This window comes from Chelmon rostratus, chromosome 2 (genome assembly GCF_017976325.1).
Source record: "Chelmon rostratus isolate fCheRos1 chromosome 2, fCheRos1.pri, whole genome shotgun sequence".
NCBI classification, from domain to species: Eukaryota; Metazoa; Chordata; class Actinopteri; order Chaetodontiformes; family Chaetodontidae; genus Chelmon; species Chelmon rostratus.
In genome coordinates this window covers 15,064,150-15,080,015 of record NC_055659.1, presented here as the reverse complement: position 1 = coordinate 15,080,015, position 15,866 = coordinate 15,064,150, and the positions used below count along the sequence as shown (strand labels likewise).

Below are 15,866 nucleotides of genomic sequence, written 5' to 3'. Positions count from 1 at the left end.
TGCATTTACAGCGTCATGGCATTTCACCACCATTTAATTGCATTTCTGTCCCATGTGGTTAAAAAGAAATTAATGTGACAAAATACACTTAACTGAAGAAAGAATATTCATCAGCGCTCCAGTGTTTTCTCTCTAAATTCCCCTTTTTAATGTGTGCTCCTCAGACGTCCATAAACAGTGATTTATTAAAGACATTTCTCACAGTGATGGCTACACAATCTAATATGTAGCCTATTACAATTTTGGCTATTATAGATTAGTCACAGAAATATGATGAGGCAATTTTTGCAATGAAAAGACTTAAAGGCCTCAGTGAAACATGTGGAGCAGCTCCATGATAATCCGTTATTAGAAGCTCTGGCACACAAACAGCAGTGATGGGCTATCGCAGAGAAACAGGCCAGGCTGCAGAGTATGCAAGCTCCACTGCTGCTTCTTGAAAATGTCTCGCTGTAACCTTGTGAAAGGGTAACACAATATTGGGCAGGAGCAGGCAGCTGCTTCCTTTTTGAGGGGCGAAGGAAATGTTTTCTCATTCCGTCTGAAAGACGTCTCCACGAGCTGCGGTTTGGAGGCTGCCGCTCTTCAAATGTTGGTTGAGTGTATGTGCATATTTTACTGGCGGCACGTGTGTTTGCACGCAAGACTAATTGGCCGGCCCCCTCCCCAAATGTGTTGTAAGTTATTGAGGCTACTGGCAGATCTAGTGCAATTTATGGATGTTGTGGATTGTAAAAATCCTCCTGGATGTAATGGCAATAAGCTGCCTAAATTGTGTTTACAGTGGAATTAAAAATAAAGGAGAATTCACAAGTCAAGGACATGATGGCAACAAACTGAAATGACAATTTTTATTGTAATAATGAATTTAGAAATTCAGAAAGACATTTTATGTTATTTTGGTATTGACGGTGATGTCAGATCACCACTTTAGTCCAGACTGAACTATCTGAACATATAACTTGATGGATTGGCATGAAATTTCGTAGAAACGTTCATGGTCCCCAGAGGATGAAGCCTATTGACTTTGGTGAACCCCTGACTTCAACTAACGCCACCAGCTGTTCAAAGTTTTCTCTTACCCAGTGAAATATCTCAACATTTAGTTGATGGGTTGCCATAAAACTTTGCACAGACGTTCACAGTTCCCAGATGGATCGTAATGACTTTGGAGATCCTCTTGTTTTTCCTCAAGTGCTATTATGAGGTTCACATTTGTGGTTTTGAGTGAAATCTCTCAGCAACTTTTTGATGGATTGTCATGCAATTTGGTAGAGACATTCATGGCTCCCTCAGGATGATTTCACATCACTTTTCTAATCTCTGACTTTTCATCTAACGCATCATCAGGTCCAAAGTTTAGTTTGTCAAATGCTTGCAAATACTTGCAAAACTAATGCCATTCAAATCAGCCTCAGCTGTAGCTTTTGTGTAGCGCTAATTTGTAAATGTTAGCATGCTAACATGCTAAACTAAGATGGTGAACACTACAGCCGCTAAACATCAGTGTGTTAGCATGGACACTCAGAGTTAGCATGCTGATGTAAACATTAGCTCACAGCACTGCTGCACCTACGTAAGTGCAGCCACACAGTTTCAGCATGGCTGTGGACTCTTAGTCCTATTAGGCAATAAGCACAGCTGAAAAAACTATGTTATGCTTACAAACATTAGCAGCTAGCCTGCTAAAGATTAAATTTGATTAATCAAACCCAAATGCTTTTTGCCACCCACAGTAAATGAGTATTTCAGAACTGAATGATCTCCTGGGTTTCGTCTTTTTTCAATTAGAAAGTGTGATCCCCCAAAGATAATCTGACCCAATCAACTCCTCTGCCAGCAGGTTAATTTAATAGAGCGCCTCCTGGCTCAGCATTTTAATCCCATACAGTATGCTGTTGATACTGTGAGGGAGTGGAGCTGCAAATTCTGCAGCTAGGCTTTGTGATGTGAATGTGAAGTAGACTGAAATGCAAATCAGTGATACTTGAATGAAGTTTGCTGCTTTGATGTTTCGTGCTGCTGAGCCTGGCAGAGGACTGTGGGTGTCCCATTGTGAACTGGTTTTACATGGACTGGGTTTCCTGTCATGTTCCAGATCTTAAATCAGAATAATTGTCTTGTAATGAATGCAAAAAACTGTGGTGCCTAATGATGACTTGCTGTATTTGGAGCAGACCCGTCTACACCAAATGAGGATGGTGTTCGTGCCGTCTAGTGTCAACTCTGCTAATTCGCCGTCTGTGTTGGTGAAAGCAAGAAGAATGAGCAACAATGGCGTGTCCGGACGAATGGTGCTGAAAGCAGCAGTCAGTCAAAAATTAAATGTGAATAAAAGTTAATGGCGAGGTTGAGGCTGTGGAGGATTATTGTGCATCAATTTAGACACCAGGAAAAGAGCTAAGTGTTCAAATGAGCTCTGTGGTGGAGCTGAGCAGGATGTTTAAATAGACAATCACAGCATGGCACTGCAGTCATGCTTGGACATTATTATGTAATCTTTCATGACCTGCTGACTGACTATACATTTGTTCAGTGGATGAGCATGATAATATAATACATGACAATGATTTAAGTAAGTGTGGCATTTGGGCTCATAGATAACACAGTGACATGAGGATGGAAACGAGAAGAAGGAGCTGAAGGAGAGAGGAAGAAGACATCATTGGAAGAGACACAAGTAAAATTAGTAACACTGAAAAATTAATAAGACGGGTGTACGTGCACTAAGGATTTTCATTAAAAGTTGACATTTTGATGCACTGCATGGGTGAAAAATAGTGATGTCTATACACTTTGTCTCTTATGTCACCAGATTGTGTAATGTCATTGCCTCCTACAGCTCCTGTCTTCCTTGAGCGAAATCAGAAGTCGTTTAGCGAGATTATACGTGAGCAACGAACACGTAGATACACAGATGACTGAGGTGAAACGGCCCGAGCTCACTGTGCTCATGAAAAGAGAGTGGCGGTTAACGCAAAGTGCAAGTATGACATTGAAATCATTTGCATTATTATGTAAGATCTTTAAATGGTGTTCTGCCTGAAAAGAGACATCCATGATAATAAAAGGAGCTCCGCAGTCAGCGCGAAAGTCAAGCTTTGAGTTAACAATAAAACACGTCAATCAGCATGTGAAGGCCTCTGCTGAGGAATGTCGTCTGATGTTTTAGCTTATTTTAGCAACACTGATGTCGGAGATTAAAGGTGTTCATTAATGGTGAGGATATGAGAGTGGATTCCAAAGGGGTGACAGCTGAAAAGCAGCGGGCGAAATACCCCCTCACCTGCAATCTGTGCAGCCGCGTGTAACAAATCACAGCTTCACAAATTAAACATCTACTCTGTCTGCATATAACCAGGAGGGAAGGCTATGATCTCATCCGGTAGAATGAAAACAACGTCTTTTCCCAAAGGTGTGGCTTCTTTGAAGGCTGCAATCAGAGTCAGGATCAAATGGCTCATATTTTCCGTGCGCATTTAAACAGCTCAGTCGCGTGACCTGGCATTGATACGCAGGGCAATCGTGCACTGACACAAACAGCTGCAGAAATAAAAATGTTACGCAGACGAGTGTTTACATGTGAATGTACAATATTCTGTGTTTCAAGGCTGCATCATGTATGAGGTTTTCCTTATAAGGCTTGAAAGCAACACCTCACAGAGTGATGTTTCTCTCCTCCCTCCTATGTACTTGTTCATTATAGTCAGACCTATGTGTCTTCACAGAGCCTATGTAATCTTGTACGCCACCCAAAGCCGCATCTAAATTCGGACAGACAAATGTTCTGTATCTACTGGTAATATTTGCATAGCTGTAATCCTGGTGCTACACCAGGAGCCGTTTTCTGAAGGGCACAATCCTTAGACATGAGGCAGAATTGCCTGTTTGAGGACAGTTAATGTGTCCTTGTGCTGTATGCATGGATTGAGGCAGATTAATCTGCAGGACCTGCCATTCTATTTTTTTTTTATTGCTGTATAAGATTTAATCCCTGCTCCCAATACTGCTCATGAGTCATACTCATAAAGGAAAGTGGAAAATGAAAGCTGGTTTGTTGAAAATGGACATCAGTCATTAGCAGCCCTGGTTGGCAATGCAAATGGCAACCAGATTAGTGTGTTTACAACATACATGGAATCTTTCTCTAACAAGCTAAGTTTATGACTCATTCTTAAAGCAACAAGGGCATACATTCCATTTATTATCACTTTTATTACAATTAGAATAATGATCAAAATTATACGGCTGCATTATTTTGATTTGCAATTAATCTGATCATTATTTTCTTAATCAATCATTAAATTGTGGTCTGTAAAATGTCAACAGAATGGGAAACATCAGCATCACATCTTCAAGGTGATGGCTTCACATTTCTTGTTGTTTTTTTTGCTTGACAAACAACTTAAACATAGTTGCCAATTAATTTTATATCAATCAACTAATTGATTAATCACCATTGCTTCGCCTATAATCAAAGTGCTGCCGGTAGTTACAGACCACTCCATCAGAATTGTGTTGGGATTACACAGCTGGGGTCCCGTTTCCCTCCTACATTAACCCTGCGACAGTTTAGATATTGAGGTTTGAAAGATCTGTTGCAGAGATTGGGGGACTGCAGCCTCAGATAGATCAGAGTGCACTTTGTGTGTTTATGCATGAACAATTCAGCGCCCAAACATGCCTGTACAGTCTCGACATGCTAATCATAACACCATTTACGATACTCGGTCGCTACAATCCTTCTCCGTGCATCAAACTGAGCAGAGAAAAAACAAAGCAGATCAGGATGAAATTAGTTGTGTCATCATGTTTCTGTCCTCTCAAGCTATTATAATCACTTTTTTTCTTACACTGCAATTGTAATTTGTTTCTCATAATTACAAGATAGTTTTCTCATAATTATGAGATTCTAAGTCATAATTAGGTGTGGAAGTTCTAATCACTGCACAAGAAAAGCTCTGAATTTTCGTCACACTTTTAGAAACCTCTTTTGAGTCTTGCATTCGGATGAAGTTTAGGACACAAGAATGTGTCCGTGCAAATGCGTGTGGTTATATTGAACCATATGAAACACACTGCTTTAAAGGGAAAATCACAAGGGCATGACTGGAATAAGACAAAGAGGAGAGAGAGAGACAGAAAGAGAGAGAGAGAGAGAGATTAGTGGTGATTTTCCACATTAAAGAGAGCCGGCGGAGGTGAGAGCCATAGCAGGATCATTACTGCGCTCCTCTGTTGAACCTCTCGTTGCCTCTTTGTCTCACATAAAGATCACAAACAGAAGCCACGAGGCTGTATGTCAGGTATACGCTCTCTCCTGTCGCATGTTCCTGTGCTGCTGAACAACAGTAAGTCCACCACTCCCCTCCCGTCAAACACTAAAGCTCCGTCTGGTTTTTGCTCGAAATCATGGCTTTGATCACTGTCATTGATGGAAAACGACAGAGGAAGCATTATCATCCATACACCAGTAAGACAACATAATCATGTTAGATCCACATTGATGGGAAGAGACAAAAATGCAAAAGCTGAAGAGGTGAATTAACGTTTTGACTTGATTTTTACCGTTTGGCCTTCACAGTAAGTAGGAAGGTCATAACTCTCCTTTTTTCATTCAACTAAATTTGCTTTTTTAAACCCGTCCCAGCACAAGTTATTACTTGGGGTGTGGATTTGGATCTTACCAGACCTGATCAAACTCTCAGCAATCAAGTTGCAAACAAAAATACAACATATCTGGTTTCGCTGCATCAATTTTGACCTTTGCTTGTTTTTTACATTTTTTCATGAGTCCGACAGTGTTACAGAAGTGCAATGCTAACAGTACAGTTTCAACCACGAAATATTTTGTACACATCTTTTCCTTTTCGTCTACAGTCTGCAAAAGTGTTACTAAACTCCGAAGTAAAGATCCTGTTTAGTGGAGTCTGTGTGCTCTTTTTTCACTGCATCTTGAACCATTTCCCACTGATGAATACACACAAGGCAAACCTTTCTGAACATCGAACAGATTGGCACAAAGAAATAAAGATCTGAGATAATCAGCTTGAAAAGCAGAGTGGGAGAGAGAGATTCACTAGACGGAAAAAAGAGGGAGAAGTTTTTAGTAACGGGAGAGTGGTAGGAAAGGATTCATGTCTTAGATTCTTGATGAGAGTAATACACCAGCTTCAGAGATGCTAACCCACTCTCAGTCTGCTGCCCTATTATAAAGATTAGCATTGCAGTGCTGCAGTACTTTTTATGTGAACCATAACTAGTCACATGAGATAAAATATGAATACAATATAATGTGTTAAATCTCTATTATAAGAGTCACGTGTTTGTTTAATTCAGTTAAAAAATCAGCCAGTAATGGAGCTATTTTCAAGCTTGGCCTTTGTCGCTGTTTGAACTACAGACAGCTCAGTGATTGGTTGGACTTGCATATCAAAAAGCTAAGATAAATATCTGTTTTTTTCTCTAAGAAAGTAAAGGACACAGATATTTCCTTTAAATTTTCTGAAAAATATTATGTGTATATATATATATACATGTTTATATGCTATGTGCCAGAACTGCAACTAACAATTATTTTCATTACCGGTTTATCTGTTGACAACTGTTAATCAATTAATTGTGTAGTTTAAGAAAAGTTAAAAAAAAAAGCAATTCCCAGCAAAAGCTCTGATAATTATTGTCATTGATGCAAGTTGAATTTGAATTACTTTATTTACAGTACTATCAGTAAATATGGACAGAATGAATAAACAACCAGTTTTCCAGTAATCAAACCCTTTGATTCTTGCAATGCTATAGGCTAGACAGCATTGATTCAACTGTTTTGGACTAAATTTATGCAAACCGTCCCATTGATTTTATCCTCTCTACACCGCGGATGCTCACATGACCACACCATTTACGTTATATGAGGTTAAGGGCTTATTTTCTGCTCAGTAACTCAATGAGCATAACGAGGAACCAGCTGAGCTGGACGGCTGCTGCCAGTGAGTTGGTGGTGTGATAATGGATAACTGTTACAAGAAGGGGCCTCGCTGGTTGCGAACACAGTGTTCTGCTGTATATATCAGCCGTGTCACAGCTCCTGACTATGACAACAGTGTGGAGACTGGTTATACAGAGCCAGAGCTTCCCTGTTTCATCCCTGTTTGCCGTGCGTCAGCCCATGTCTGCAGAGTATACACCTGGCTGTTTACTAGCCCAGCGGAGTGGTATTTACTCACACAACGCTGTGTGTGTATGTGTGTGGGCCTTCAGAACAAATCTATGTGAGCAAGTCTGTTTGGGGATAATAGCTTGTGCATCTGTCTTTGTATAATTGTAGTTTTGTGACCACAGTCACTACACGATGCTGGTGTTTTTTGTTTGATGAGGCCCATTGCCGGTAGATTTTGTGCAGCTGTCACGCAGCGCTCGCTTTCGTTTTGGTGTTTGCTGTTTACTCAGATGTGAGCCGCTGGTGTCGTCTGCAACATGACTGAAATATGCTTTGTCTGGCAAGAGGATTCAACGATGCTGTGTTTGCTGAAGACCAACAGCAGCACTGGTAGGAGCTCTCTGCTGAGCAAATAGATTTATAAACAATAAGAACATTTAGTTTGCTTTCATCATCATTCTGCATATTTGATCTAATGCAAGTTTGTCCTCCACATAATATATCACAACGTTAATGTTTAGTCTCTAGATCCAACATAAAGTCGCATGTTTTAGCCCGATTGCCTAATCAACTGGTAGTGTACATACCATTAAAAAAGTGCCTATATAATGTATCTTGCTGCAATTTGATTGCAGAAAGCACCTCAATTTGACTTTTCAATGTTATGTAACTTGTGCTGACGCGTGAGTCAGCACAGCAGAGGCTTCATTGCGCTGAGCTACACCAGCTACAGTATATACTGCATTCAATTAGCTAATTACTCCACTCATCACAGCGCTGCAAGGACAGCTGATATGTTGTGCACCTCACAAGCCACATTGATTGAAAACTTCAAAGAGATATTATACTGTAAAGTATGAATAGAATCTTAATTATTATATCCAATTAGGGTGCATTACAGGTGTTATGTAAACTGTTGTTATTCTGGCTTGGTCGTTTTTTCTTTTTAAACACACAGAGGTATACACCAAATGCATACTATTCATACACACACGCAGAAAGAAGAGCTGCTCCTCTAAATCCCTTTAGTGCTTGCAGTATTTGAGCGTGACCTCTATTCATCTTTCACTTGCTTCCTTCACTGGAAAAAGAGAAAGATGAGCAGACAAAGCTGAATGACAAGCTGATGAGAAGATAAAGCATTCCTAATAATTATTATTTATAACTTATAACTTATAACATTCAGCTCTGTCACCAGAGTTTTGCTCCTTGGACTCATGATCTCAGTGTTGTTCATCCCCTTCAATCCCCCTTTTACATTGTAGGAAGTGATTGTGAGGCGGGAACAATTCAAAAATTCCTTCAAAAAAAGAGGTAATTCCTCCTTTTTTTGATGCAGTAGTTTTCATTTACACAGAAAACGTGGAGTAAACACAGCATTTTTTGTCCCAGTTGTATAGAATTTCTCCTGCATTCCATTCAAATAAAAAAAAAACGGATGGACCAAACATATATTGACAAAGCAGCATGTAGAAACAATCTTTTTTGGTTCACTGAAGACTCACTAAAGGCAGCTTTCAGTTTAAGACATGTGCCTAAGGGGGTTTAAATCTATGAACCTGTGTTAGGGGCTCAATGGGCTTTAAGATGTAGAATACATATACTTTGAAGGGATGTTCAGTTGAAGCCGACAGACTCTTCCTCCATGGTAAATCATCTGTTTATTAGTTTAGTACACAGTAAGACATGGAAAATGACCATTTCAAGTAGTTCTCTGAAATTTAAGGGACCTAAACAAAAAAATACTTACAATTCATCATAAAACCAGCTTTTTAATTAAAGATTCATAGGTCATTAAATGTTTTACAGTGACTCAAATATTGTATCAGCCACATGGTCAAAACTAAACTTAAATCCATAATCATTCCGAACTGTAATGAAGTTACTGTGAATGAGGCCAATGCAACGTGCATATCCCCTCTATTGATATGTGAAGGGTGATTAATGTCACTGCCCACTTCATTGCAAGCCAATGAATCACCGTGTAACACTGCAATCTTGATAAGAGCCACAGAGAGAGAATCAATAAGAGTAAAGCAGGAACGTATGTCTTGGGAGTCTGATGAAAATGGAGGCATTTTCTCTCATCCATCAACTTGGCTACTAATCAGCGCAGTTCTCCAATCAGCAATGAAATAAAGAGCACGCTGAACTGAAAGTCATAAATACTTTATGCAGCTGAACTCTTTTCCTTCCTATTCTTCGCCTGGTTTACTGCTGTGTACTTCAGTGTCAGCCCTCCAAATAAACACACGCGCAGGGTTTGCAGCTTGCTGTGTTGTCACATAAAGTCAAATCGGCCCAGAGAAACTGTCAGCAGAAGCAAAAGTATTATTAGCTTTGACCTTTCATAGAAAAATCTTCAGGTTAAACATAAATGTGTTCTGCCAGTGTTTGGATGACTGCCAATACCCCATCTCCTGGAGTTTATTGTAACATCTTAGTGATTCTTCTACAGTTATATGTGAATACGAACTTAATATGTGAGGTTAATAGAGGCCACTCTGTCTTTGGCCACATGGATTACAGCCAGGGCTGCCACTGTTACGACTACTTCCATTGTCAATTAATTTCTCGATTCTGTCCATTTGTGTCAGAAAATAGTGAAAAATTCCCAGATTTCACAATGTTGTCTTCAAAATGCTTGTTTTATTCACCAAAACCCAAAGTTATTTAGTTTAATCCATCAAATTTTCACATTTGAGAGGCTGTAAGCTTTGGCCTGAAAAATTACTGAAACAGTGACTCATTTATCAATAGTCTCTGATTAATTATCTGTCAATCAACTAATTGAGTAATAGGCTCATTGTTTCATCTCTAATTACAGCTTGTCAACACAAGACAACAAAACTGATCAGAGATCTGTTTTGTCATGTTTCTTTTGGACACTTAGCAGTAAAGCTGTTGCTATGGACCAATGGCAGGTTGTGTTCAAGGAAGCTGCAGTATGTGTGACCTCAGGTCTAGTGGCTTAAGTGGTATCTTTGATCTAAAACATTTGTGAGCTTGGTTCAAGTCTGTTTTTGTACCTTTTCTCAAAAGCCCGGCAGCCCTTCAGCAGAAAGCGTCTCAGACCATATCCTGCCTCAGTATATATTTCACATTGCTCATACTGCTTTCTTGGTTTTTGCGCTCCCTGTTGGTGAATTGATTGCGGCTCATCACTCAGCATGCTGACACCTCAGCCTGAGCGTTTATTCCTTTTAATTAAAATGTTTACATAAGACTCCTGCTCAGAAAACAGTGCTTTCAGAATTTAATTAGAAACGTGTTCTCATGAGAAAAAGGAATGAAAGTCTCATAAATTAATGTTAGTCTGTGCATTATTACGGTACTACATTTTAATTTGCATAATGAGGAAAGACAAAGTGAAAACTGTGTGGTGTACTCGTGCTCACCCTCTCGCTTTCCGAAACGGACAACAAACCAAGGGCGAGTATGCTGACTCCAACCTCTGAGTCTCTCTGTAGACCGGGCTCATTTGCATACTGGTGTTAATATTAACGTTTCTGGCCTCGGGATGTTCCTTGAACACCGTGGTCTATTAAAACATTGCAGGGATGGGCCGCGTGTTCTCTTGAATCTCACATCTGTGCAGCTATTGCAAAGATGAAAAAACCTGAAACCCTGAAACAGAAACACGAGTATTGATTTGTGATGTTGTCGATGTGCTGTTGCGTGCTGTAAGAGGATATTTTCAGTTTGGACATTCAGTGGTTTATCACCCTGAGAATCACTCTTCCGCCGCAGTCTTGAATTGGCGGAAGAAGGTGCGGCCTTTAATGTGAAATTTCCTTCATATTTATATGCACCATTGTGAATTTTTCTTCTTAGACCAAACTCTCACACTTTGGCTGTGATAGAGAAAGTTTATGTTACAGGATCCTCATTTTCTGCACATTACTGAAGGGGGGTTTGAGTAGTACGATGGACACGCAGATGGTGTTGAGATTGCCTCGACGGCGCATGATATGTGGTACTTTTCCATCTCACTCCTACACCAAAGTCTGTCACTTGCAATGTGGGGCTTGAGGCACGCTGACACACACGTTTCCAGCAGGTCCTTGTGCTTGTTTGATATACACAACAGCTTGAACTGTAGATTGAAAGCAGTTGTCAGAGGGAGAATGTCAGTCTATTGACGGATAGGTCACTGACTCAGTAACCATGTGTGAAATCAATCCAAGGACATCTAGACCTGAGTGACGATTGAAAGGGAAACAAAGGGAGAGAACATCACATGTATGTAAGTAGGTTGTTGAGAAAAAATCCATGCATTTATCAGTGACTGTATAGCAGAATCCTTTTGCCTCTTATATAACAGGTATATTGTGAACAACACTAAAAGTCTACAGCAATGCTAGCAGCTCTGTGAAGCTTCTAAATGCTAACATTAGCATGCTAGCACTCTCACAATGATGCAGGTGCTTGGTAAGCAAGTAAAGCATTAGAAAAAATTTAAAAAACTGACTTGATGATGGCACTAGATGAAGCGGCAGGAGATCGCAGAGCTTTTACAGCTCGTCCTGAGGGAGACATTTCACGGCAATCCATCCAAATTGTCGAGACTTTTCAATCTAAACCACAGATTAGGGCTTCATGGTTGCACTAGAGGGAAAACCAGGTTATTAAAGCCAGTAGGATTCATCCTCCAGGGACCATGAATGTTTGTATGAAAATTGGTGCCAATCCATTAATTAGACGCTGAGAAACTTTATTGGATTATTGGACACTTTGAGCTGCTGGTGGTGCTAAAGGAAATATTGGGATATCACTTAAGTCATTCAGATTTATTCTCTGTCGACCAAGACCACATCTGTACATGTCATGTCAAGCCATCCAGCAGTTGAAATATTTCAGTCTTGACGGACCCAACAGACCAGTCAACAGGCCAACATTGCCTTCCCTGGAGCCACATGGCTAGCATGGCTATAAAGATGTGTGATGTTGAACCTCTTTGCTATCCAGTCTTTTCTGTTTTATTATGGCTGCTATAAAGCATTTCTTCCCTGTACACTCTAAGCATTACTGCGCAATCGAGATGTTTATATTTTGACACTGAAATTTGACACGAGTGTGCATGTGTTACCTCTCCTGTTTCTGATATTCATGCACAGGATATCAAAGCACAGCTGAGGCCTGGAGTTTGCCCTGTTGAGTGATATTAGGGTGGTACTTTTAGCTTCATTGGGCCATGACCCGCAATGTCCAGTGGAACAGTTTGAAGCTCAGTGTGATGCAGCCAGGTTGGTGGATTACTCAATTCAGGTTAGGAGGGAGAGAATCCAGGTGGAAGAATTCAGGTACAAAGGCCAGGCTTTGTATCAGACTATAAATGGTAAAGACAGAGCTGAGCTATAAAGTGTCATTCTCAGTCTGAGTCCTCACTCTCACCTGCAGTCACAGTCTCTGGTAAGTGACTGAAAGAATGAGTTTGTGGACTCAATCAGCCTGGTTTCACTCCATGTGATGCACTGGGATCTCAGAGATCTGGGAGGACCTTGTTTTGAGCTGATGCCAGTTGATGTGGTTTGGGCACTTATGCCTCCCTGCCAACCTTAAGAGGTGTTCAGAACATGACTGTCTAAAAGGGGATGCAAATGTAGTCTTAGGGAACACTACAGGGATTACATCTCTCAACCGGCCTGGGAGGGCTTAGCACTCCCCCAGGAGGAGCTTGAGGAAGTTTCTGGGGAAAAAGGGTGTTTGGGCTGCTCTGCTCGCCCTGAGCCCAATGGGTGGATATCATTGTTGTTTAAGATAATATCTGCTTATTTTGACACATTTTCCTGCCCTGGCTTTAACGCTCCGTTTACCCTTACTTTCACAGATAACCAAGCAGCAGCTTCAGCAGACCAAGGATCGGTTCCAGGCCTTCCTCAATGGAGACACACAAATTGTGGCTGATGAGGCATTCATCAATGCTGTGCAGAGCTACAATGAGGTACCGACACATCATAACCATGGCAGCACAGTCGCAGTCAGAACCATTTTGTTATTCAAGCGCAGGGACTCGATGCCTTCAAATGAATCACTGAATGTGTTGTGCTATCGTTAGCTACGTGATTCACATCAGAAATGTAAAAAAAAAGCAGCTGAATATTCATCATCTGCTAATATCTGTAATTTGTTGACATGTGTGATCTTCTGGATTCGTTATCGTAGATGCATCGTATCCTCTGGATCACCTTCGTGGCAGATTTAAAGCCAGAACGAGCAGCACTCAGCCTCACGAGTCAAAAAAGCACAACACAGTCCTCTTGTTAATTCCATGTCAAAAATGCTTGTATTCAGACGGCTGTGTGGTAAAATGGTGGCTGAAGCTTTTCACTGCACAGATTATGAGTCAGAGCATGTGGCTGACACAGCCATCTTTCCCAACCTCACTGTTCAATCTGCAGATGAAAAAGTCATTATTATGCATAGTAACAATGCATATATTACAAAAAGCATGGTAGATAGTAAGATGAGTTAAAGGCCAAATCCATGATGGAAAAACAAGCGTAGCCATCGTGAGAAACAGAGGAAAGAGACTGGAACCATCAGGGAAGTTAATTATGGATGACCTCCCCAGTATGTGACGGCAAGTTTATTTGGTGATCTTTAATGTTAATGTGAAATGTGCTACAATTTAAAGCTGGTGGTGGATGGTGATGAAAATGATAAGAACTGCACCCCAAAGTCAGGATTAACAATTCAAAGCTTTAAAATATGCATCCAGTCTTGTGTAATGCTCTCACACACACTGCAGACAAATTCTTCTTATCCAACCATCATCAGTGTCTGTATTTTAATTCCAGCACACAGCATTTGTCTTTCCCTTCTCTCTATACGAATGGGTCATGTCACTGTCTCCCAATAATTAGAAATTAGAAAATAATATATGAAGTATAAAGTATAGAGCTTTGCAGACTTTTAAAGAAGATGTGCTAAAGTATATAATAATATCTTTTGGCAGTCCTTTACTGTATATTTATACTGTTGAGACAAGTACGACTTGCTGTATAGTTGTAATTATATTTATTATGGCACTTGTGTGTAAGTGTTTTGAGTATGGTACCAGAGCACTGCAACATCCTCGAAAAAAATATGAGTTACAACCTCATTGCAAAACATTTAAAATCAATATGGCTCCCACTTTCTTTTTAGAAGTGTCTTTGTTAGACTTTGGTAAGCCACTGATGATTTTGGAGTAATAGAAACCTTTTGTGTTTTATGTGTAAGTGCAGTGTAAAGGTATGTGTTTTTTTTCTCTTGGGTTATTCAGCACCTTGTCTGCTGTCTGTAGATCTTTTTTTTTTCACTAAATCTCAAAGAAAACTAGTCGATAAAAAAGTGGCATGTTTATTGAGACAGTGAGGGCCACTATTATTAGCTAAATGACGGATGATCACAGGTTGCTTTGTGCACTGTCTTCGAGGCGAAAATGTTCCTAAATGATGCAGTCTGCCATTCTTCAAATAAGAAACCAAAAATTGACTTAACAACTTATTAATTTCAGCCTGCAAACCTTTGTTATCCACTGACACCGAATGACAAGGGTAATGTACGACTGTATCGCAATGTTTGAGCACAGCACAGCTTTTCAGCCGTAATGAATTTAAGAATAAAGTGTGACTGTCAGTGACAAAGCTCTGATGGTTGCTTTGCTTGATGCTGTGACAATATAACCTCACCTGTCTCTGCTCCTCTCAGTCTGTCATCAGCAGGAGACAGAATGCAGTCTTAGCCATGTTGAGTCACAGTCTCACATATAGTGTGCCTTGGTTTTCGATTCCAAATCAACAGAACAGAGTTTGCTGTTTGAGACAGAATGTGACAGAAAAGCTTTCCACGATGCCATGTTCTCCTCTATAAATATGAGTCTGCTTTGAGGCCTTGGGCTACCAAACTAACCATTTGAAATTTTCTCTATCTGTTACATAACTGCAATTGGTCTCTCACACTGTAGGTGTTCCTAAAGAGCGACCGTGTGGCTAAAATGGTCCAGAGCGGCGGCTTCTCGGCCAATGATTTCAGGGAAGTGTTCAAGAGGCACATCGAGAAGCGCGTGCGCAGCCTTCCGGAGATCGACGGCCTGAGCAAGGAGACGGTGCTCAGCTCCTGGATGGCCAAGTTTGACACCATCTACCGCGGTGACGAGGATCCGCGCAAGGCGCAGCAACGCATGACTGCCAGCGCGGCCTCTGAGCTGATCCTCAGCAAGGACCAGCTGTACGAGATGTTCCAGAATATCCTCGGCATCAAAAAGTTTGAGCACCAGCTGCTTTATCAAGCCTGTCAGGTAAGATCTCACGTGATACGTCTCAGAAGGTTTTCACACTTGGCCCAAATACTTTAGTGCTGGTGCAGTATTGTACAGTTTGTATAATGTTTAGGTTGATGGATTATAAGATTATTTTCACACATCAGATCGCTTTAAACTACTGATGGTACATACATATATATATAAACAATGAATAATATTCTAAATATTGTGAATACTAAATTTTCTTTCATTATTTTTATATAGTTACACTGTGCTTTGATTTTCTCTTCACTTAGTTGACCAATAGATAATAAATCTGCTATAGTTTTGGTAATCCATGTCATTTATGTACAGTGAGTTGTTTAATCAAGCAAGAAAAAGCCAAATATTTGCTGGTTCTAGCTCCTTTGGAGTGAGGATTTGCTGCTTTTCATGTTTTATATCGTTGTAAGTTGAATA

General features: G+C 40.3%; 1 protein-coding gene across 7 annotated transcripts in view; it reads left to right on the top strand.

Annotated features, from left to right (window-relative positions):
- Window positions 1-15,866, top strand: part of cadpsb (Ca2+-dependent activator protein for secretion b) — a 65,851-nt gene that overhangs the window by 2,065 nt on the left and 47,920 nt on the right. For all 7 annotated transcript variants that reach the window (XM_041944610.1, XM_041944593.1, XM_041944602.1 and 4 more), the window contains exons 2-3: window positions 12,990-13,103; window positions 15,111-15,443. In XM_041944610.1, coding sequence (XP_041800544.1) covers window positions 12,990-13,103; window positions 15,111-15,443 — 447 coding nt within the window. The remainder of the gene's footprint in view (window positions 1-12,989; window positions 13,104-15,110; window positions 15,444-15,866) is intronic.